Below are 26098 nucleotides of genomic sequence, written 5' to 3'. Positions count from 1 at the left end.
AATTAATAAAAAATTTTAACTTTTTTCAGCTGAGGTTTTTATTTCAGATCTGCTGAAGAGTTTTCTTAAATTCATTTTAATCAATGTTTCATAATTTATTCTATCAAAAATTTTATCAATGAGTTTTTCAATGTTTAAATGTTATATCACTTTAACATAATACGCATTTTGATAAATAAAAAGAATTTGAAGGGGCCCGCATCTCAAGTTTCCCCCGGCGCCCGAATACTCTCTCCACAGCCCTGAGTTTTGCCATTGTTTAGATTGATTTGAGAGACGTTGTGCGCTGTTTTAATGAAATAAAATTGACTACTTTGCTATATACGGGCGTTTCTTTTCAATATGGGCAGTTGATGAACAGTGAGCAAATGCGACACCCAGTTTGAACAGAGCTGTCTCATAGTCAAATGCTGATGCAATATAAAGCCAATAATTTCGTTTGAGATCTTTACGATATCAGCTAACTCATGCAACTTCTCCTTTTGATCATGCAAAACGATTTTATGAACCTTTTTGATGTTTTCTGGTGTTGCCACTTCAATTGGACGTCCACTGCGTTGTGCATCATCGGTGTCTCTACGACCACTTTTGAAGTCAGAAACCATCGTTTTATTGTTGTTTCTGATGGAGCGGGGTCCCGATACCACTTTTCGAGCCATTCCTTTGCTTGAGTGGTGTTTTTTTCTTTTTTTAGTGTAAAATTAAAACATGAACTGCTTTTTTATCCTTTCTTTTGAAAATAACAAAAGTAGCGTCACTCTCAGCACAACAACTCACGAACTAATAAAAAAATAGAATAGAAATTTCAACAGCTGTCTTTTTAAGGTTAGTACTAACTGAAAAAGGAGTCAATGCAATAAAACTAGTGCCATCTATGTGTTAGGCCCGGCACTTTTCAGCCCATATGTTGTAGTGTCCTCCACATATATAAATTGTTATTTCTTAGAAGATTACCTGATATTAGTACATATGTATTTTGACGCCAATGGTATCCTGTAGATCACTTCTTTCTAATATCGGCCAATGACACAAAATTAACTTTTTAATATTTCTTTATGACATATTTTACTCGAAGGGCATAGTACTGTGTTGGACTTCAAATACTTAAAGCTAATATTTTAAGTAAATCCTTGTTTGTTAATTATAATTACAAACATAATTGTTTCCTTTAAAACCGTTATTGAGCCCGAAAATGGGAAGTGCACTTAACTGCTCACTTGAAAAGAGAAACATTATTTTATTATTATAATTATTATTATACAACAAAAAGGTATATAAGTATGCAGAAATAATGAGTTGTTCACGTAAAATGGTATACAAATGTCATAAAACGTATAAGTACAGACAAAAGTATACTCAATAGAAAGAAAGTTCGAAAAGTTACCTGCGCGAAAGACTACAATTCGGCTGGTCAAGACCATTGTTAAGCAAAGTAAGCGTGACCCTTGTAAGTCCGCGCGAGCGATAACGCTGAAAATAAATCAGGAATTTAGCTCGAATTTAGCACAAGCAGGCTTGTGTCAAGGCGCCTTGATGAAAATAAATTGTATAAGGGTGTCAGCGAAAAAAAAAACAGCTACTGTCGAATAAATAGATCAAGGCATGTTTGTCTTTCGTCCTTTATCCATAGAAGCGAAAACGTAAAATTATGGAAAATAATGCACTGAATTCTCTTTTTACGCGATATATATTTATAATTTTACTTGAACCTCTTAGATCAAATAGAGTGAGATTTTTCGATGAATGTACGAAGCGTTTAAATTAGCCGTCTCTGAGGCCCAGTAGATTTTTCTCTCGCCGTTTAAGGGGGAAACCGGTTAAGATCGATGAAAAAATCTATTTGTTTTATTGCATAAATCGTTAGTACTACTCAAGAATATGTAGTAAAAATTTTAAAGCGAAATTCGCATTATTCCCCATTCTATGAGCACTTAAGAGACTGCACGTCGGTTCCGCACCGTAGCGCGCGTTAGTTAGAACGACGTTTTTCTCGAAACTACTTTTTTTCAACTGGTGGGAATTCCAGCTTAAAAAGTTATCGACCAATCGTTCTAAAATTTTTCGGGACTTTTTCTTTAATTAATTCTAATCTACAGGAACCTAGTTCTGGGATTATATTATTATTTAAAATATGGGTTTTTAAGCCAAATAGATGAAAAAATATGGTATAAAAACTTATTTGCGTTCAAGCACCTCAAAAGCATGAAATTTTTAATATTTTTCTACCAAAACTAGGTTCATATTTTAAGGAAATATGTTGTTAATAAAAAAAAAAATTGCTGCTGATTTCAGAGAAAAATAGCGACTTCAGGAATTTCCACCAGCAAAACACTCGGATGGCGATCGCCCATGGACAGCACGCTCTAACGCCTCTATCTCCCGCGGAAATAGCTTCAAAAAAATTGAAAAGTGTACCTAAAAATATAAATAAAATATCCTCTAAGCTTAAACAATTTCTGATTATTCCTTCTTTGTTCAAAAAATTCTCAAAAAAGCACCCTTAATAATTTATTTCTAGAGAGAATTAGGTGTACTGATTGGTATTTATTTTGCGTTTTTTTTTCTTTTTTTTTTTTTTGTTGATAAAACTGAAATGAAAGAATAGATTTGTGCAAAAGCAACTCTTTTATTAGGTTATCAAAAAAAATAAATAAATTATCATTATGCAAGTACGCTATCATGTTGAAGTGCGCTATTTCTCTGTCCACGGCTGTATGTATGCGCAAACCACATAAAACCCATATATGGTATCGTTAAACATTTGCATATTTGTATGTATTTATGCACATAGTAAAAGCATAATTGCCGTGTTTAATTACCCATCTATTCCCTATAGGCCTGATCACCAAATTATGCACACCCACAACACCGAAGAAGGTAAATTAATAGCCAGCAGACGTACAGAATGAGTGGCAAAGCGCCAGACAAGGCGAATAGCCAAACCTACTTCACAGCATAACACAAGCATACACACACAGGTGGGGCGGAAAGAGAGAGAGAGCTTGTCGTCAAGGAATCACCACCACCACCACCTCAATACAATGAATGCCGAATTGTGGTTATCTGTTCGATATCTACTTTTCCTACTTCCTTCCCGCTCTAACTTTACACGGGCATTTGTACGCTGGTAAATGAGCGAAAAGGGAGCCAACACTCACTCAATGCGCACGATGGACAATTCTGCAGGTATGTACTTATATGCAGATGTGTTGTGTTGTGTGCGAGTGTTTGGTGAACGATCGTGTTGCTTGGGGTAAATTGAGTAAAAATGAGATCATTGGATTAGACGAGCAAACCAACAATGGGCAGAAGAACAGTAACAACAGCAAATCCATGCACACCAACACCAAGCATTCGGACACTCAGCTTGTATGCCTCCATACACACAATAAATATGTATGTACGTACCATTATTGTGGCGAAGTTGTTGCTTTCTTTTACGACCGGTGTTGGATCTCACCGATCGCGCTATGCATGTATGTGTGTGTGTGTGTTTGTGTGCGGTTGTGTATCTTAGTCATCAACAATAGTCGGTTGGCCTGGCCGGCAGTGCCACACACACACAATCGTTAACGTCATCATAGCCAGCCGTTGGTAGCGGTGTTGTTGTTGCTTGCTGCTTTGTTTTTTGTTATTACTGCTGCAGCAGTAGTAGTCGTCACTGTAGTCTGTCGTCGTCGTCGTTGGCAGTGTGGCGAAGAAAAGTTACGGTCGACGTTTATGGTTACGGTGTGATCAGTTTGATCAGTCTGTTTCAACAGTTTGTGGTGTAAAGAACTGTGCACTATTAAACGGAAGTCACTTGATTAAATTTTTTAAGTTGCTTTTAGAAAACATACATTCGTAAGCGTACGCATTGAGCGAATCGTTATTAAAAAAAGTTAATACCTAAGTTGTAGGCGAAGTGGCAAAGTTCACATAAAAGCAAAAAACCACACAAAAAACAAAAAATACAAAGTTCCTCGAATTGGTTTGAATGTGGACTTTAGAACCGTTAAATATTTAAGCGAATTAGCAATTTCTGGATATTTAAATTGCGCGATGCAAAGACTGATAAAACCTAAATGTAATTGGCTGCAAAGTACGTATCAAAGTCGCACGTAAAATTAAAACAAAAAAGAAAAATCAATTTATAAAAAAAAAATTAAGAAAATAAAAAGTATGAAAATGTTTAACAAACGGCGAAAGTAAGCTTAGCGTTATTAAAAAAAAGTTTTATTACAAATCATTCACCAAAAAGCGTTAACAACCACTTTGCCGTCGTCGTCGTCTCGCCTTCATTGTGTGTCCGGCAAAATTAACACATTCTTGTGAAATTGACTAACTTACAAAGATTTTGCAACACAAAAAGCAACAACAAATAAAATATTAATACGCATGCTTATTATTATTGTTGTCGGTAATTGGCAGCAGCACCGCTCGTTTTTTTACTTTTGCTTTTTTTTTTTTTGAAGTGAAGTGCGGTGTAAATTGAGCAACAATTGTCTCAGCGCGACTTGTTGTTTGCGCATCGATACCGGCTAATATCACAACGGCAGCGTGATTAATTGCGGTCGAACAGCTGCTCATACAGAGCGCAGCCCAACAACAATTGAGCCTCACGTGGATAAGCTCATAGGGATTTATTCGAATTTACTTGGATTAGTATGCGGTGTGTGTATTGCTTTTGATTTGCTTTCGTTTTAAGTTTTATAATACAAAAATAAAAAAATATGGTACTAATATTTTTAAGCCTTGTTAGTGTAGAGTCTTCAATACAAAATAAGTAAAATTTTCAAACGCTTAAGGGTCACTTTGTCCATACTAATAAGTAGGTGGCGTTTTATTTTTGGCTGTGAGCTGTGGCGTTTTATCAGCTATTCTTAAAGTGCTTTTATGTGTATGCTCAAAACTGTAACTTGGCATGGTTTTTTTGCCTATTTTGTTTTCGCTGATAAGCACGTGTATTAATGAGGTGGGAATGGCAAGTCATGAGCTAATGAAATATGGTGTTCCCCAAAAAAAGAAAAAAAATTTGCCGCTATTGTTTATCGGAAATGCAAAAACAGAATACGGAAAGCAAAATATCGGGTCAGTCCATAAGCTCGTGCGTTTTTTAAAGGTGGTTTTAAAATTAATAAAAAAGATTCATTAATCCATTATTTACAATGTCTTCCCAACGTTTAGGCAAATTTTTAATTCCCCGCTCAAAAATTTGTTTGTCCTTGGAGCCAAAATACGCTTCGATATCCCTTTTATAGCTTCTTTTGACGAGTACTTCTAGTTACTCATACGGGATCGAAGTCCACGGAAAAGGTGATAATCACAAAATGTAGTATGGAGGATGTGGCATTAGCTCCCATCCGAGCTCGTTCAGCTTGCCTAATGTTTGCCTTGCCGTATGAGGTCTTGCGTTGTCGTGGTGAAACAAAACTTGCGCCTAATTTAGGTTTCATAGCTGATGGGAATAATAATCGGCAGTTATCGTCTTGTTTGGTTCCAGAAGTTCATAATAAACAATACCGGCCACCAAATAGACAGGAGAATCTTCTTGGAGTAAAGGTCATCTCTAGGGGCCAGTTATGGTGTTTCATCTTTATCTAACCATTGGCGTTTGTCAACAGGATTATTGTAAAGGGCCCATTTTTCATCACCAGTAACGATACGGTTCAAAAAACCTTTAATTTTCAAGCAGCAGTTGAGAACACACAGTCACTCTCTGCTGAAGGTTGGCGACGGAAAGTCTATGCGGAACCCATTTTTCCAGCTTCGAAACCTTTCCCTGCAGAACCAGGTGCCTGTGAACTGTTCCATGCGATGAATTTGACCTCAGAGCTATCATATCGACTGTCAAATTTGGCTCAGCTTCCACGAGTTCGAGCAAGGCGTCGGGGTTAAAGACTTCAGGACGACCAGCGCGCGGGGCAACCTCCACGTCGCAGTTATCACTTCGGAATTTTGAAAACCACTTTTGCGCAGTCCCTGCACTCACGGTATCCTCTCCGTGAACAGTGTTTATTTCTGCAGCAGCAGTTGTTGCATTTTTGACACTTTTATAAAAAATATACAAAATATTTTTAACACCACGTGCTTCTATCCGCGATTAAAATCACTTGTTGAATGCACAATATATCAAAGAAAATATAAATAGTTCCGTTATATTCCCCTAATAATTTTTTGTATGCAAAAATCGTACAAAAGTGAAATTATGGATAAAATACGCACGAACTTATGGACTGACTTAATATTACTAAAACTACTGAAAACTTCATCCAGTTTACCAGTTATTTTTTTGTTCTGCATTATTTCCCGCATGAAGAAGACATCTCTTTGTGTATCAATTAATGTATGAACACTCTTTCCAGCATCTGAAAACCGCCAGAATGTCAAATTTTCTGACTATAATCATTCACGCCTTAGAAGTTACTGCGTTATCTGCCATCTTTGACTGCCATGACTTGCATCAAAAACATAGAAAGTTCCTCGTATTGGTTTGAATGGACTTTCGAATAGAATCGTTAAATATTTAAGCGAATTAACGATTTCTGAATATTTAATTGCGCGATGCAAAAATCTCACGTAGATATCTCACCTTTGATTGAAGGGAGTTGAATTCTAAAAGTCCAGTTAAAAATCGAGAAAATCCAGTTTCAGCTTACTACTCCTCCCAAAGTAAAAAAAAATTGCTCCTAATTGCATAACGTCACTAGATGCCTACTGCTGTGCATTTGGCAGTCGTATAATATAATTTAAATTAATTACTTAATTACACAGGTTCAAAAGTTTCATTATAAAATGCGAAAATAACAAAAACCTTAGTACGCCAAAAAAATATTATTTATACTAAAAGTACCGAACCGAGGAGATTTGATAGTTTTGTTGCTTTACAACTGATTTTCATGATTACTTGGAAAGGCTGACGCTTCTGCAATTACGTATCAAAATTTTAAGCCAGTCAGAGAAAAGCTGAAGGAGTTATAGCACTTTTACTGAGAGGCTATAAGTCAAAGTTTCATCCCTATCAGATCAAAATTGAGGGAGTTACAGCATCTTTACCGAGGAGATTTGACAGTTTTGTTGTTTTACAACTGACAGTTCGGGCTGAACCATTGCTGCGGTTACAATTTGCCTCCACGTGACTCGATCAGCAGCTTTTCGTTTGATACCAGATATGTCCATAGTTCCAAAGTCGCCTTCAATGTCATCTCCCTATCATCTCAATGTTCCATCATCATTTTCTCGGCCGGTCTCTGCTTCAGTCGCCTTGTGGATTTATTTCGAAGATTTTTTTTTGAGTTCTGTTGTTGCTTATTTAAATCATTTGTACTTTGATGTGCTTGATTATATTTGCACCCCTGATAAGTGTGTTTAACTCGTCGTTGTACCGTCTTCAAGTCGTACAGGTCCATATATTTTTCTTAGAATCTTCTTTTCAAAACCATTTAACTGATCGGTTTCAGTGGATTTCAGAACCCGCATTTTCCTTCATTTTGAGACAGCTGGCTGAATATTTCTACAAAGCTCTCTAATTATTGTCATTTCAGATATTTATAATGAAGGGTGGTTAAGTTTCAAGGGCCGGTGTTGATTTTGAAAAATATACAATTCTTTTAAGAAATTATTGTCATTTCTCTTTATTATGATAATATTGGTATGGTTCAATTACGTATAAAGCAAAATATCGGATAAATTATAAGATAAATCTAACCCCTTTTCATCAAATCCAACGTCTGCTCTAAGCGAAAATTTGTATAAATTGGCCAGATGCCCAACTGTCATCCAACACGGCTTCAAGTTACAAACTGTACAGCTGGTAGAAAGTGCATTCTTAAAAGGTCTCGCATTCAGGTTAAGAAGACTTCCTTTTCTTCCTCCTCTTAAGCTTTTAGCGTAGGCAAAAAAATCATCACTGAAATTGGTTATATCTCTAAGTGCTAAGTTAGCCTACAAATCGGGTGATTCTGATTTAATAGCAAAGCCCAGAAAATTCGAAAGTTTTTTATCCTTTTATTCTTAATATATGATTTTCTAAAAATGAAGTTATGAACGCAGGCAAGAACTCAGAAGTAAAAGCATTGAAGGTTCCATATTTAACATTAGCGAGATATCCTTCCACTGTTTTATCTAATCAGCGCCGAGGTGTACAGCCTCCTCAGGAAGGATGCGCGGAAGTCAGCTTGTTCATTACAGATGCTTTCTTTATGAGTGGCGACCAGTAAATGGACGATAAATACTAATATGTATGTATGTATTTATGCATATTTTCTTATGTTTATATGTATAAACACACAGCTAATTGGCGCCCACGTCCTCGTTGCTCGCTGTTTTGCATTGCAGTTGTCCCACAAAAGTAGACAACGAAAGATTAATGCGGCCTCTTTATAGTAGATTTTTGTAGATGGTTTTTATGAGAAACTTTTTTTGAAGACGTATTAATGATGATGGAACAATTTGGAGCATTGAAACATTGGTAAATTTTTCCATCACGTAATTATCCATGTCAATCCTGTGCAATCCACTGAATAGTGTAGGATCCACCGAATAGGGTACAGCCTTCGTCCGCTCAAAAAATTTGTATAGGCTTTCCGAAGTCAGCCATCGTCCTCACATAAAATTTGTATAGGCTTTCCGAAGTCAGCTCTAATAACCTGAATATTCAACAACTAATTGCACTGCCTACCTCGTTTTTTGATGATATTTTGATTTTTGATTTTATATTTCCATGCTGCCTATAGGTTATCTTGCCTTATCTGTCTAACTGCCGCGTGAGTTAACTTTAAATCATTGTTTTTTTTATTATTCATTTGTATGACACAACTACCGAAATTCGATATTGATAAATTGTATAATTTTTTTATTGTTTTTGCTTTAAAAAGGTTTGCTTCAAATGTATGTTAAAAAAGTAGACCTACGCGAAATAAATTACTTGCCATTGGTGGTTGATAAAGTTTTTTCAAGAAGCTTATTAAGGTTACTGACTTATGTAGATATGAGTAATGACGATTATCAATTGGCGATAAAAAAAGTGAAATTATGAATAATGTAAACAGCAAAATATTGAGTTCTTTATTGCAAACTCGGAAAAGGAAGTGTGATAGTTGAGACGAATAAATTTTTGTGATATTTGCTGTCAAGTATTTTTTGATTTTGTTTTCAGAGTGCAGATTTTTAATGTAAAACAAAAAAGATTTAATTTAATGCCAAAGCAATAATTAAAACTCGTGATATTTTATAGAGAAATTGTAAACAATAAAAATTAAATTTTGTTTTTGTTAGTAGTAAAAATTTTTAATGTAGAAATAATTATTGTAGGAACGCTAGCATGCAAAATCGAATAAGCAAATAAAGAAATATTTTGAAGAAATTTTATCTGAAATATACTTTGATGGATAGGTTTATAAAATTCAGGCGATTTAGAAGATTTTTCGCAACCCTACAATACCAGCGTCTCAAAACTTAAACACTTAATATACTTTTGCACACACTAAAAGAGATTCAAACGTCACTATTACTCTATATTTTTAGTAAATTCGATGATGGAAAACAATTATGAGTCAATTTAAAATTATACTTGTAACCAAGTTCTTCCATAATAAATTTGTTTTTAATGATTGGTTAGTACTAAACGATTTATTAAAACAGTTCTTTGTGAATTGGATTAAATAAAATTGTTTTTTTAATTAAATTAGATTTATTTCAAATTTATATTTTTAGGGAGCAAATTTTCACTATCATTTTTACTAATAAAATTTCATTTCAAAAATTTTAAATGCATTATTTTAGATTTAAATTTTTAAGGAGCAAATTTTTACTATCATTTTTACTAAAAAAAGTTTAATTTAAAAAGCTTCTAATCCATTATTTTAAATTTCAAATTTTTAGGAAGAAATTTTGGACTATCATATTTACTAAAAAAAATTTATTTCGAAAAATTTAAGTGCATTAAATTAAATTTATATTTTTAGTGAGCAAATTTTGACTATTATTTTTACTAAAAAAAGTTTGATATAAAAAAAATTTTTGTCCATTATTTTAAATTTATATCTTTTATATTCATTATTTTATTATTAATTATTTTCTTTTATATTCATTGTTTTATTATTAATTATTTTGATATTATTATTATTGATATATATGTATTATTAATATTATTTTATTATTATTAGCTAAATTACTATTTTTTAACTTGTAAAGAATAAAGAAAACTTATTAATATATATTATAATGTATATATTATCTTGTGAATAATTTAAAATCTTTACTAATACATTAATTTTTTTATCCAAGAAAAAAATCAAGATTTTTTCACTTCAAACTTATTACACACGCACATGAAAATATTTTTTAGTTTTATAAAAAACAGTCGGCATTATAAATATTTATCTCAAAAAATATTTTCCAATTATGTAAAATTACTTTAATGTCAGTTCTGCGCATTTATAAATCTAAAAATATTCGTTTATTGTTTATTTCTTACTTGCTTATAATCAAATGAAAAAAGACCCCATCCACTAAACCAAATATTTTCCCCTCTTCTCCTCTTCTCACACTCAGGTGGTTGCAAATTAATTGCAACCAATAAAACCATCAAAACGGCGAACCAAAGCGAATTTTTGCACACCAAAACGCACCCACGCTTGTCTGCAAGCGTGTGGTCACCTACCAATGCAATAGAAGCAGCAACAGCAGCAGCAGTCACACAAACACACACACGTACAAAGAAAAATCTCAGCAGACGGAGAAGCAGAAGCTGTCTCGTTCTCTTACAAAATCTCACTTATATAATGACTTTAGTAACAGTATTCGCAAGCGCACTGGCGTTGCCCACCCCCAAAGTATTCACATACCCACCTTCCATACAACCAACAACACCACCAATAGTGACAGCAGCAACAAAGGCCGCCACAACGCAAAACACAGTGCCGCATAGCCGCAATACGATCGACGTGAGCAGCGGCACAGTCTACACGGCGGCGCAGACACCTTCGGATGGGTCGCGACTGCGTAAACGACATAGCAAACGGCATAGTAATTGGTATGACTTTATTAATTTCAATGAGAATATAACCGAATTGGAATGGGTGAATCCGTGTGGTGGTTTCTACGTGCCGTCGGCGATGGAGGGCGGACGGGCAATGCGGCGGAAGAGTCCAAAGCAGGTGGGTTGGCTTGGGAAAAGCGCACTTATCCTTTGTAAATTTGTAATTTATATAGTAAAGAAATATACTTTTTTTTAGCTACATGTTTTTCTGTAGTAGTGGACCATAAATAAATTACGAAAGCTCCTTGAACTCATAAATATATTTTTAATTTTTTATTTTCATTCTCTAATATCCATTTGCTTTATTTCTATTCTTCCAGATCTTGAATATGCTTAAAAAGGCAGCTGGCAATGAGTATAAAATGTTGAAAGCCGGCCAGCAGGATATTGATATAAGCAATATTGAAATTTGGTCGCTGCACAATAAGACTTACAAATTTCTGCCGAAACTGAAGAGCAACTCAACGGTAAGTTTTGCATGCTTTATTCAAACTATTCGTAATTTATTTATGGAAATTTATTTAGTATAATACTTTGACTGAAAACCTTTGTTTAAGTACACTTTAGCATGAATGTATGCACATATGTATGTATGAATGCATGTATGCGTGCTTGTATATATGTGTGTATGTATGCTCATATTTCCACTGAGCGCGAAAAATGTTTTGGCATTTCCGTTGATGTGTCTCGAAACGTAAACGGAAATATCTGAGTGAAAAAATTGTGTAGCAAAAGCAACAACAGACCAAAAAAAAAAAACAACAAAAACCTGCTTGTCATTGTGATACTCATCTCTTCTTTTACAAGTACATTGAAAAAAATTAGGAGAAAAAAATATATACATAAACTCTCCATACTGCCTGTACTCGATAAACTTCCTGCAATTGGAACTATTTTCAAAAATGAATCGATCATGAAAATATATTATTTAAATTTACTTTTGTCAGTTTGTGGGAAAAATATAAAAAAAAAATTTCAGTTATGCCTTAAAATTTTCGAAACACTCTAAAATTATTTAAACATGTATGTATGTTTCCTTTGTTGGATGTTTTGCTGAGCTGCCCTTTCTATTTGTGATATATTTGTTCACAAATGGAAAACTCTAGAGTTTAATGTTTCTTCGCAGAAATACACTCCGAGGTTTGTCATTGTCAATCGAGAGGCGACCGCTTTTAGAAAAACCCTTACTTTCGGAACCTGCCGAATAGTAGAAATGCACAAACCTTTCTCGGCCTACTGCAGCCAGAAAGGCACATACGCTGGAGTTTAATAAGGGAACTGGGTCTGGATAAGGTGCTGTGCTGAGTAGTGGGCACAAAGGACCATGAGGTTGAAGTGTAAACCTCAAAGTAATTAAAGCAATCACTGATTCTGATTCAATTCTGAAAAATTACGAACAAAATTCCACATAACTTTTGTCCATAAATACAAAACCATCTGAAATCGATTTGATTTCGGTTCTGCATTTCTTAAAGTGCTATAAAAAACATTGCTCGTTCCTTGATGAAAGTCTCTTGAGAAAAGTAGGAGAAACTTAAAAGCTCTAGAAACTTCAAAATAAGAGGAAACAAAGGCTGTAAAGCTAAGTAAATGCGAAATCACCAGGGCTTTCCCCACTCCTCACTTTACTCTGTCCTCATTGAACAGTGGCATCAATGTATCTAACAATCTTTGTTAATTTAAAATTGACTACTTCTGCCAAATTATTGAAAAAACTTTTTCCTAGAATATTGAACCTTCTTCTACCCAGAGTCATGCACCCACATAGAAAGTGTTCTACAGTTTCTTCTTCTTCAATGTCGTTACAGCTTCTGCAGTAGTCGTTGTAGGGTTCGCCCAGTGTGCTGACATGCCTACTTATAAGACAATGCCCTGTTAAAACCCTAAAAAGATTTTTCACGTCCTTCCTGTTAAGTTTCAACAGTCGTTTCGTGCGGCCCATATTCCGTTCTGGCCTCGTTATCCTACATGTTGCACAGGTCAGGAACTGAGTCCATAGTACGTTGGCAGATTCAATGGAGTGTTTATTTATTAGCTTACGAGTTTCTAGAGGTATAGGTATGTTCGCTTTACCTAGTTGGATCGGTAATGCAGTACCCAATCTCGCAAGTTCATTTGCTTTGCAGTTATCTTCTATGTCTCCGTGTCCCGCCACCCAGAGCGTGCTTATTACAAAGTACTGTGATAGTTCTGTCAAAACGTCAATACATTCTTTTGCTGTCTTCCAGATAGTATTAGGTGATTGTAGTGATTTCAGGGCCGATTGACTTTCTGAATATATATTTATTTCACTTGTGGTGAGGATACTCTCCTTTAAGACCAACAGACTTCCCCTGATAGCCAAAATGTTACCTTGAAATACGCTACAATAATCCGGTAGCCGGAAGGAAATGCTAGCACTCATCTCCTCAGGAGAGGCAAAAATTACATTTAGCCTGGTATAAAAAAACCTGAAAGTAAGACCTTTTCTTTTCTTTTCAATTTGTTTCAGTGGAATAAGACTAGCTCAGCTTTTATTTTATAAACATCTCTGTAACTCCTAAAAAATCCCATTTTGAAAAAGGAAAACTTGAAGCTTCGTAATAAATATTATAAAACTGAGCTTTTTTTATACTTTTGTTCTATGTATGTTTCTTTAAGTCAAATATATTATTTGAAAGGCAGTTTTTCAAAATTTTTTCTGTATAAATTTAAGCTTTTCTGAACACAACTAACTTTAAGTCTGTGAAAGTAGTACAAAACCGTCATATAACATAGTTTTGCTTAATAAAAAATAACATATTTTTCAAGATACCCACAAAAGTCCAACAGTTTTTGGCTTATAATATATTTCTCATTTACTTGTACATACATATTTTTCAGTGTCATACTCGTACTGACATTGTTCGTCCCAAAGGCTGCAAGCGTGAGAAATATCTCATTTTATTTGCTCTAATTTCAAACATTTGATTATATTTGTACGCCTCTTTAACCGTTTCGCTTCGTTGGTGAAGATTTCGTGTTTGTTCGGAAATACTCAAAAATGTGCATATGTATGTGTGCAAGTATTAGGTGGCGCTATACCAGCTTGACGAGTGGGACAAAAGCATTTCTAATAGGCAAATTATTAGTAACGAAACTATTTAGCATTAGTCACTCGACGGGCACGCGTAAGAGATCATTAATTGCAGTTAATACACAGATGAGTAAAGGTAGTCAACAAACATACATATGCACAGTAATGTGAAAAGCATAAGCAACATTTTTTCCATAGCTGGATATAATCTTCGCGCTAAGCCTCATCATTTTATGGCAAAGAACGAAAGTTGGAAGCTGCGATAGAAGGTAACTTCAAACAAAGAGTATTCCAAACTAACGAAATTTTTTTATAAACACTTAAAATTTAAGAAATTTCATGTTGAAAATAGTTATAAATTTTTGAGTTTTTAAGTTTCTCAAATCTTATAACGACGAAAAGCTTAACCTGTTTAGACATTTTCTAAGTAACTAATTTATATATTTGACATTTCAAAGCAAAAATACTGCATTTAATTTACAAGTACTGCGAAAACACCCTACAACAGAGTGCTGAGTACTTTCGGCAAAAATTCCAACACATTTACAATTAATTTATTAGTCTCTAATAACGAAAATGAGCCCTTTTTGTCATCAGTGCTGATTACTTTTTAACGAAAATGAGTAGTTTTTGTCACCAGTTCTGATTACTGTTTGATAACGAAAATGAGCACTTTGGCCCATCAGAGTTAATACTTTTTGATAATAAAAACGAGAAGTTTGATCATTAGTGTTGAGAAGTTTGTGATGACGACAATGAGGAGTTTAGTTGTCCGCAGTTATTATCTACTAAGAAAAAATTATTAGATGCCTTCCCTTTTAGAAGATAGTAGATATATTTCTCAGTTAGAAGAAAAATAAATCTCAAAATAAGAAATAAAAAAGTAGCTAAAGTTTTGCACAATACTGTGTGTATAATAACATTTCAACAAAAAAAATGTCATCTATCATTCAGCAGAAAAAGTTGCTACAATTTTGCACAATACTGTAAAAATGTATGTATGTACGTATTTTCCACTCACTGGCGCCTTGTTGAAAATTATTAGAAAGCTGTAGTGTGTTGACTTATATTTTTTCTGCCGAGTCATCATTTGTTGCATTTTTTCTTGTTGAATGCGAATGAATAATGAAGATGTGCAGAAACTTAAAAATTGACAAATGCAAAAATTGAGCAAATACCAAAATATTTCAACAAAAGCTTAGCACTTTATTACTTCTGTGTAGTGGAAATGGCAATAATTGTGGATAATCGCAATTCAGCAGTTTACCGCTAATAAACACCTCTAAATTCAATCAATGAAGTATGACTGACTAGTCAATGCTTTCATCGATTGAGAATTTTATCTTATCACAAACCGGCCCTTAATACCCGCACCGGCTAAATATAAACTTCCGTAATTACTTACGTACGAGTAGAAGCGATTTTTGGCAGACAAGTGCAGTAACCGAAGCGTACGATCGCTCGCCACAAAACGCCAATAGTTGATGACTGATATGCATATATACACTATGACATCACAAGTTTCTATTGGCTTTTGTTATTTGTTAACCACTACATACAGACATCCATACGCTCATACCTATAATTGTGGGGGAAAAAACCAAACATGTTGATGTATGTACTGGAAAGTTTAGACACGTCTATTGAGAAAGCAAAAGCCAAAGCTTTGTTACAGTTTTTCGTTTTGATTTTCCATTGTCTTCCTTTGCCATGATTCATAGCAGGTCTGGCGTGCTCCCGATATTATTCTGTGTGGCTTAATGGCATGAAGAGAAACAAGTGGCCGCAAATCAATCAGTTAAACGAGTAAAATAAGAAAGTGAAAAAAATAAAAAAATATATACATACATACATACATACATTCATATGTACATACATATGTACACGTATAAGAAAAGAGCAAAAATCAGTAGAGTGATAGCAGAAAGCGTAAAGCAAGTGAGTAATTTATGCACAAAAAACAAAAGAAAAAAATTGAAAAAAATAAAGTTGAAGCGCAAACTTATATACAGTAGTTGGTCATAATAATGGAAACAGTTGACTTTGAATATCGAATGTTTGGAATTATTTATTTGAAATATCTGGTTCTTATGTATGCATTTATCTGTGACCAAGCCTAATCCATACAAGGTGACTTCGCTAGAGCAACAACAACATTTACATGTTATACATATATTTTTGCATGCCGGTGATTTCATTGTCAAAATTTCAATGCATATGTCAGCAAACAAATAGGGTACCATGAAAGAAGCAGGACATTCTTTTACTTTGGCTTTGACATTCAAATTAGCAAATCGTCGATAGCAAGCAAATCAGCTGCTATAGCGAAGTCACCCTGTGTGGGCTCGCCTTTTCTGTGAGCTTAAGTAATAACCAGCTAATTTGACTTAAGAAAGAATTGAACTATTATATATTTATGTACAGTTGCGAGCACTAAAATAGCAGTACCAAGAAAATATGAGATTTAAAAAAAAAATTTTTATCTACGATGTGACTAAAAAGTGTTTGTTAATATTTTGATACCTTATTCTATTCTTTAACGGAACACATTTAAATCAATTATATAACAAAAAACAATTTATGGCGCTCTACCCGTGTATTAAAGAATTTTTCAAGGCTGTTTGTGATATTCTGCGGTGTTCTTACATTTTAAAATAGGCCACATGCGCTGTATGGGGCTTATATTTTTGTTCTTGTTTCTAAATCAACGCATCCTAGTCGCTGATTTATTACAAGGAGCATTACCATAATGGTGCCTTCTCCATGTTTAACAATGGGTACCACATAAACTGGTTGGTATTCCTCAGCAACTCGTCGCCTCACGAACGTCACACCAGGTGCTCTAGGATAGGAAAAGAATATGCTTTATAAGATTTGTGTTATTTCTTCACATCTGGACTATGGTAATAAGCTATGGTCATTGGTGTTTTAAAACGATGTAAACTAAGTTTACCATAACGATCCATTCATCAGACTACAGACGATTCGAGCAATTATTCTCCACAAAATGTTGGTATCGGAGAGCCCGTTCCCAATGCTTTTCCCCGATTTTTTTTTTTTTGAGAAAATCAGGGCTTCTTTCGAGCTTTGCTCCCTGTTCCTACAAGCCTTTTTTTAGTTGTTCTGTTTACCTTTTAAAAATACAACTTTTTAGACTTTACACACCAAGTGTGCCATGGCCTTTCGCATAGTACTATTTATTTTTGTAATCAAAGGGACTTGTTTGGAAAAAGCTGTGATCACTTTGGTAGCCACATTTGAAATTATTTGCATTTTAGTAGGGTGGCTAATATTTCTGACTAAGGCTGTACATATTCAAATGAGTTTTCTTTTCTGGTAATAATCATGATGAAAAGATTATTAGAGGTGTACTACCTAGCAGACCGTTATTCGGCTCTGAGCGAATTTGACAGATATGCCGAAATCATTCGTTTTCGTTTTTCATGTAGAATCCAAAGTTCCCCTCAAACAATTTTTTTCACCATACCTAACGAGCAAACCTGGTATCTATCATCCTTGGGTAATAGTATTGAAATAGTATTGATTATTCGCCAAGCTTGTAAAATTTGCGTGCTCTATTCTTAAATGCTGCACTCTGACCGAGGAAAAGAGCAATACTTTTCCCTTCTACCAAAACTGGAGTGAGCATTGACGAGCTGATTTCAATTTTTCTGTGTGCAAAGGAGAGCAAAAACTTTATTTGTTATAAAAACAAACAAACTTTAAACGAGTTTCGTGATTTTTTAATTATCGAATTTTTTTTTTTTACTTTTTTCTAAAGCATAATAATTCCTTAGTGCTCTAACAAAATTTCAAGGAAATTGGAGGGAAACTTACGGAGATAAATAATTTTAACTGAAGTAACCTAGTTAGGGAAACTCTAAACAAAGGAGACTTTAAACGAATTTTGTGCATTTATTTTAAAATATCTACTTTATTACTTTCGATATAAAATTTGTGGAAGGGTGGAATTTCTCTGGTGCTTTTTTCAAATGAAATATACAACATTTTCGCAAGGGTATGACAACATTTCCTTATAAAGAGATGACATTTTTTTTATAGAATTAGATTTCAGGCAAATTTGTTTTATCTCCTTCCAAATATGACCCGTTTGAAACAACACACATGTGCCAACGTTTAACCCAGTTCTCCATGCACCTCTGGAAGGCCGACAAAGGGATGGCCTTTAGCTCCTTCCTCGCATTCTCTTTGATCTCCTCTATCGACTGAAATCTCCTTCCACGAAGTGGTAACTTCAACTCGGGAAACAAAAAGAAGTCACACGGAGCCATATCAGGTGAATACGGTGCTTGTGCGATGGTACTTACTTGGAGTTTGGCGCAGGGCGCATGACAACATTTCCGTAATGCTGCTATACAAAAAGATGAGAGAAGAGATTTTATTCGAGGAAAAACAAAAACACTATAAGTTCACCACAAATGGAAGATTTAAAGAGATCCAAATATTCCTTTCGCAGCACTTTGCTCAGCTTTCCTCCCAATTTGTTAAAAACTCCTCTACGCAAAGTATTCATAATACGGTCATATCGCTTCCAATAATCTACAAGGCAGCTGTACGATATTAAAAGCATTAATTTTCAGCAACAAATACGGAAAAAAAGTTTAACGAAACACGAGACTCAATCACCTTGCCAGGTCAGGCGCTTTCAAATCTACCGGGTCATCAAAAAAAAAGAAAATGCTAATACCTGCAGTATTAAATATCGATAAGCTTTTGCTCGTGAAAAAAATTATGTGGAAGCAAACCGTTACAATCGTTACCCATCCAACATCTAAGCGCGCTGGCTGTCTTCACCAACTTATCAACGTCGCGTACGCAATTAGGGATTTTATGAAAAAATTTCCATAGGCATATATCTATGTATGTGCGTATGTACATGCACGTGTATGTTACCGAGTAGTAGTCGAACAAACAAAATCAGCTGATGAGTTATCCAATTAGCCAATCGAGCGCGAAAAGTGTGTGAATGAAGGCGCGTTTTTAATTATCATTTGACAGCTAAAATATTTGTTTACTCAAATATTAATGAACGATTACTGTCATCGCGATCGAATGACCTATAAATGCAAATATGTACGCAAACATATCTGTTATTGAAAGCGTGAGTGTCTGCGTGGGGCGCGTCAGCATATAATGGACGCTAATATTCACACACACACACACACAAACATGCGTATCAGTGGAGAGAGCGTCGCCATATGGGTTGTTGAGTATTCATTATTCATTAGCGCGAGGGTGCTCTAGCGTACGCTCTCAGCTGTTGGCGCTTTAGGGTAGGTCAGGGCTAAAAGCTCGCCCTTTATGTGTTTGCATGTACGTACATATGTATGGATGTACCTATGCATGTGTGTGAAAGAGGTAGAGTAAGTAAGCGCGCTGATTGAATCGGTGTACTTTTGTATTGGAATTTTTTGATGGGGCTAATTTCAAGTGTTGGCAGCCAACTGAGAGAAAATGTTTACTATGTAATTAAGTGTATATATCATTGAGTTTTATCAAAGAACAAAAACAAATATGTTTACTGGGTGATCCACGTAAAAGTGTCTATTTAAGACTGAAAGAAAATTAAATAAATCAATTAAATTTAAATTTTTGTTTTATTTTAATTAAATAAATTAACTAAATTAAATTTTATTTAATATATTTATGGATTAATTCAATTTATTATTTAAATTTAATTTCATTTATTTCATTAAGTTGTTTTTTGTTTTTTTAAGAAACAACATTTCTCTTGCTTATATGACTATGACTTCGTACAAGGTGGCGCAAAATTAATCACTCGCTTATAATTTTTGCAAGTAGTGTCATACGTCGAACAAATTTGACACTTCTGAGCCAGGCAGCTGTAGCATGCAAACATATAAGCAATTGAGCACGTTAAGGTCAAAATAAAGAATTCCATCGCTCAAATAAAAGATTATTTGAAAAAAAAAAATTGGATGATTACTTTTGTGCTACCTTGTATATAGGTAAACCATCCTTTAAATGCATATTGATATAACATATAAAGAAATAAAAGCATAGTAAGTTTGTGTTGGAATTTTTGCTGTGGAAGGTTGCTGGACTAAATATTTGCCACTAGACTGAAACAAATTTTGTGCCAAGTATTTTATTAAATTTTATTAATAAAAATGTATGCACAGGGAGGATATGTAAACTGAACAAAACTCGATTACCTTCGTTATATTATGATTTTACTTTACTTTTGTCAAGAAAGTATTAGTTAGGGGAAAAAGAAATCCATTATTTTCTCAGTACATGGCTGTAGTGATCGATACCTCGTAAAGTATCGATCAAAGAATTTAAAGTTTATGCTCGTTGTCCAGGTGACATTTAACACTAAAAAAATTCGTTCGATGTTTCTTATTTGTTCCGTTCAGTTGTGTGTTACAGGGTGTCTTAATAATGGAAGTCAACAAAGAGAAAATTCCGTACATTTTACAGTTTGTCTTTGATAAAGGCAAAAATGCAAGCCAAGCCGCTTAAATTGTGCATGGTGTTTTTGATGCCGATGCTGTAACAGCTGGTTAGGTGTAATTTAGTTTCGTCCATTCCGTTCTGGAATTTTTGATCTTAAAGAAAATGTCGATAAATCACAGAATTTAGCGAAGTTGACGGCATGTTAGCAGTCGTGGCATCATCCAGGAGCAAAAGATCGACCATAACACAGATTTAAGGCACCCTTCTGGGCTAGAGATGCGCAAATTAAAGGCGTTGAAAATTGAAGCAAAACAATCGGTATTAATTGAAAATCGTTTTTATTCATTAGATCAAGTCTTTATTTACACAAAAAAAAATCAGAAAAATATTTTTGTCAATGGCAATAATACAAAAAATTGCTTCCCCTGACGTAACACATACAACTGGCGTATCTGATTGGGCTGCTCAGCTACGTCTGAAAAATTCCGTCGATTATTCATCAGGAGATATGTTGCTACCCACAGATTTACAAAAAAAAAAAAAAAGCAAATTCTAGATACTTTATTTGTTTATTGGAAAACCAAAAAAAAAAAGGATTCGCTTTCACGTTCTCGCTCTTCATAAAAAAAAAAAAAAATTGTTTATAAAATTATAATTCTGCTAGCCACGAGAGCCATACGTCGACTCAATAACGTATTCAAAATTCAAATCAATCGATTCAGTACTTTTCGAGAAATTAGCAACGCCAACTCGAAAAAAATAGTTTCGAGAAACACACGGTTAACGCGCTTATACCTGGGCGTCGTACTCCAAACCGGTCTCACTGTAAAGGACTGTACCAAAAACGAATTTAAACTATTGTACAACGAATTTCAATAAACAAATTTGCAAGTATATTTTTGAAAGTATTAACTATCATAACTTGGAAAAAAAAACAAATCGATTTTTTCGAAATTCTAGACCAGAAAAGTGCCTTAAATCATTTGCGCAAAAAAAATGTGTTTCCCCTTCCCCAAACTAATATAAGTATGAGGTGGTCAAACAAATTATACCTAATAAATAATATAAAATAAAAAACATTCCCATTATAGCCTAGACAGATGGCGGCATTAATCGGGATTTCCAGCGCCGTTAATTCTGATTAAAATTGTCACACAACAATGTGACGCTTGCTCTGCGGATTATTGCACAGCTGATTTGCTTACTGGATAGTTTTGTCAGTAAAAGATGGACCACACGCAACAAATACGGGTATTAGCTGGCCTGATACTAAGACATAATTGTTTATTAAAAAAAATCTTTCGCTGCAATTCCTCAAACTGCTCCGAAATATCAAAACAATTCATGTAATTTTGAAAGCGTTGGTGCAAACTAACATTGCAGCCTTGGCAACTCAGGAAAGAAAAGGAGAAATCTGAATTTGGTTATGAGTTCTTGCTTGTCCCTCTTCTTCTAGGCTGAACTCTTCTTTCTGTTTGCCATCTGAAATTGGAAAAACGCATTTTTCAACTTAAAAATTAAACGAAAATGCTACATAATACTTACTTCTGTTGGGCTCATCACTTTGTTCCAGAATTTTAATGCCGCTTTCTTGTTCCTCTCTTTAAAAGTTTCTTATTTTTCATTCACAATAGATATTAACATTGCCGAAAAATATGTTGCCATAGAAAATTCCCCTAATCCGCTTAAATTATAAGATACTTAGATAACTTAGAGTACTAGTTAATCCTCATTAGTTGAACTTGGACTTGGACAATAGTTCGAATTAGACTTAATTCCAGAGATAATTCCGAATGAGACTTTATTCCAGAGATAATTCCAAATTAAGGCATTAATACCGAATAACTTAACTGAGATAATTTCGAATTAAGTTTTTAATACTGATTAACGCCACCGTTTGCTTATTCTATTACTTATGAAATCTACAACTTCATTAATAAGGAAGTTACCTTACTTTGCTGCATGCCAATACAATTTTCAAGTGGCTTGCCGACGTTTTCTAGCTTTACATCGTGAATAGTTGAGTTTTCGAGCAGATAAACGCTTTCGGTTTCAAAATTAAATACGACTTTTAAATATACCTTCACTTGGATCACCCTGTATATGAATAATGTCTTTTAATTTTCTCTCAAATTATTTCGTCACACAACATTCAACTCATTCAAATCGTACCTATTATCTCTTCAATTGCAGATCGCGCTGAAACGTTGGTACCGCAACATACAATCGTACATCGCTTCGTTCGCTTATCTGCGTCGCATTCAACGCGCCTGGGACATGAGTAAGCTGCAGCGTGAGAATAAGACCTCACGTGAATTGAAGTTCTTGCTCTTCAGCTCGCGGCGCATCCTATGCGAAATAGAGACAGCTATCAATGATACAATGCCCGTGCCGCGCACAGCACGCGGCATACGCCTACCGCACGTGACGCGCAACCAAATGAACAAACGATTGAAGCTCTACACAAAGCGACGTGCCGAACGCAATCCGAAAGTGTTGCAGGAGGCGAATACCATCGATTTAATGTGGGTCAAATATTATTACTATGAATTTTTGGAGACAATGTGGAAGGTGTTGCGTCAGAAAACGAAGAGACGCGGTCAAGTGGCGTTAGCGCAAAATCCAAAAGCTTACAATGAGGTAGAGAAGCATTTCGGCAGCATTGCGGCGGCGGCGGGGGCAGAGCATGAAACGGCAGTAAGAACTAACGCCGATGGCAGCAGTAAGAAGCGTAGTAAAGGGCGTTTGGCGCAGCTGAGGCGGGGAAATGTGGGCAGTAATAGGGGGAGCGCCAGCAGCCGTCGCAGAGGTACTAGGGGTGGTGATAGTGGCAACAAAAGCCGTTTAGCGCATACGCGTGACAGCTGAATTTAAGCAAGGCGGAAATTATTCAATCAATTTTATATTTATTTTTTTTTATTTATTTAAAAGTTTAAATGGCTAACTACTTTTGAGCCTTGCTTTTCGCGTATGTATGTATGTTAGTATGTTACTTAATTTCATAGAAAAAGTGCGGGGTAGGAGGGGGTGAATATGAATGCTACAAAATGTTGCTTAAATTATTTAGTTTTGTTAGTTTTATTAGGTATTTAACGCTTAGCATTCCTTATGGTAAGAAAAAAGTATTTACTTAGGTATTTAAGTGTATGCAATCGAAACACATACACACACACACACATACAAGTGTATAGACAAACGCAGTCACGTAGATAAATACGCGCCCACCCGCGTGTCAATATGTCGGCAACTATTAAGTACAACTACAACTATTCACTAAAAATAATGCAAACGCAACACTGAAACACTATTTATTCAACTATAAATTGCATGCACACAACAAAAACAAAAACAACAACAACTCGCCTGCTACATACGTATTTATTTATTTATTATAACATTCCGCCTCATAAATAGTCTCAGTGTTAGGCGTCACACATCTTACAAGCGCACAAGTTCAAGTTCAATGTCAGCAAAATAGCAAAACGCAGCAGAAAACAACAACAAATATGGAAAATCAAAAACACATTTCCATGCGCTGCTGAATTGAATTGAATCATTCCATTTTCGTTTTCATTTTCATTGGCATTAGCATTTGCATTTTTCACTTTCAGTTTCATGCAAAACTTGTATGCAAACAACTACAACTACAACCATAACAAAAACAAACAAATAAACAAACAAATACAATTTAATAGTTGTAGTATTCTAGTCAACACATCAAACCGTCTCAATTACATTGATAACGACATACACACCCACACATGCACGCCCCCACTCACACTCACACACACATGCATACTCACTCATATCTTATTAAGCCTCTCTCCCTTGTGCACCGCAAGCAGCTTGACTGGTTCCTATTTTATTTAAAATAACTGATTAGAAATTGCATACACATACACGCACACACATACCTAGGAATATACGAATATGCATTGAAGCATGCACAAAAGCTTGAGAAGCTTTATGAGCACGTGAGCAGAGGCGCGTTATGTGCGCTAAGTAGGCGAAAAAAACGTGAATAAAAAATGTGTGTTAATGAACTTATGATTTGCTATTTGAGTTAAATGAAATAATAATTAGAGGGAATAATAATTCAATAATAACAAAATCCTAATGCGCTCGAGTTGTCCATTGCTTAGAAAAATTAAAAGCAAATTTACAAGCCAAAATTGAGAGGCGTGTGATAAAGGCAAAGCAAAAGGGGTAGCAAAGAAAAATATCGAATATTAGAAATAATTACCTCTAGAGTTCTTTAAATTTGTATTAAAAGGACAATTAAAAACGGACGGTTAAAAAAATGATCGAAAACTTAATTTAACAAGCTCAAGGCGGTTGAATTCAACCATTTCATCATAGTTAAAAACAAACAAAAAAAAAAAATTTTTTTAATCAAAATTTATAAGTAGGTACATTTATCATCAGTATTAAAATTAAAATTTTTTTTTAATCAAATGTTACAAATTTGGCAAAAAACAAAATTAATTTTTTTATTTGATATAATTGTAAAATTATAGTTCTTAAAGTATGAACATTTTATTTCAATTTAAGAAAGATGTTTAAGGAAATCAGAGAACCCGACTTTGCGCCTTTGCTTCTAAAAATATTTTCATACACATAACCCGTGGCCTACTGGCTTTTGGGGTTAAATTAATGCATTTGAAAACATTGAATCAGAATTAAAAACAAAAAGTTTTATAAAATCTTTCGTACAAAATTTTTTAGCACATGGTACTTAAAAATTAAAGAAAAGTTTTCTAAATTACAAAAATTTTTCTTTGTTTTTATTTACAATAAAATTTTAAAAAATTTTTTTTTTTTAATTTTAAATTTTCAAAATTTTTTTTTATAGTTTTAAATTTTCTAATTTTTTTTTAATTTAAAATTTTTTTCAAAATACATTTTGTTTTTAATTTTATTAAATAAAAAAATTCTTTTTTAGGAAAAATTTTGTAAATTACCAACAATAGTTTTTTTTATTTAAAAAAAACAATTTCTTTATTTTAGAAAATTTTAAATTAAAAAAATTTTTTTTTTTAATTTTCATAAACGTTTTTGTTTAATTATTAATTTTAAAAATTAAAATAAAACTTTTTTTAATTTTCTTAAGTGGGAAAATTTTTAAGAAAATTTTTTTTAAATTTCTAAGAATAAGAAAGAGTTTCTTTTTTTAAGAAAATTTTAAATAAACAAAAAAATTTTAAATTAAAAAAAAAATTTTAAATTATCTTAAAATTTTTCTATAATTTAAAATTTTCTTAAAAATACAAGTTTTTTTTTTTAATTTTCTTAAATAAAAAATTTATTTTTAAGAAAAGTTTTCTAAATTGCAAACAATTGTTTTTTTTTATGTAAAAAGGATTTATTTTTTTAAGAGAAGTTTAGATAAAAACAAAAATTTTAAATTTCCTTAAATTTCTTTTTAATTTTAAATTTTCATAAAAATAAACATTTTTTTAATTTTCTTAAATTTCTTTTTTTAATTTTAAATTTTCTGAAATAAGAAATTCTTTCTTTAAGAACATTTTTTTTTAATAAAATTAAAAAAAAAAATATTAAGAAAATCTCCAGTAAAATAAAAA

General features: G+C 33.8%; 1 protein-coding gene across 2 annotated transcripts; it reads left to right on the top strand.

The window, feature by feature from the left end:
- Positions 1–3703: 3703 nt before the first annotated feature.
- Positions 3704–25244, top strand: LOC128857025 (uncharacterized). 2 transcript variants are annotated; one of them, XM_054092544.1, is made up of 5 exons: positions 3704–4081; positions 4455–4653; positions 10534–11138; positions 11341–11487; positions 22710–25244. In XM_054092544.1, the coding sequence occupies exons 2-5, from the start codon at positions 4647–4649 to the stop codon at positions 23382–23384; spliced, it is 1434 nt and encodes a 477-aa protein (XP_053948519.1). In that variant the 5' UTR covers positions 3704–4081; positions 4455–4646; the 3' UTR covers positions 23385–25244. The 2 variants fall into 2 exon arrangements, with proteins under 2 accessions (XP_053948519.1, XP_053948517.1); XM_054092542.1 differs by lacking the exon at positions 4455–4653.
- Positions 25245–26098: the final 854 nt, after the last annotated feature.

The sequence above is a fragment of the Anastrepha ludens genome, chromosome 3 (genome assembly GCF_028408465.1).
Source record: "Anastrepha ludens isolate Willacy chromosome 3, idAnaLude1.1, whole genome shotgun sequence".
NCBI classification, from domain to species: Eukaryota; Metazoa; Arthropoda; class Insecta; order Diptera; family Tephritidae; genus Anastrepha; species Anastrepha ludens.
This window is presented reverse-complemented; position numbering and strand designations above follow the sequence as displayed.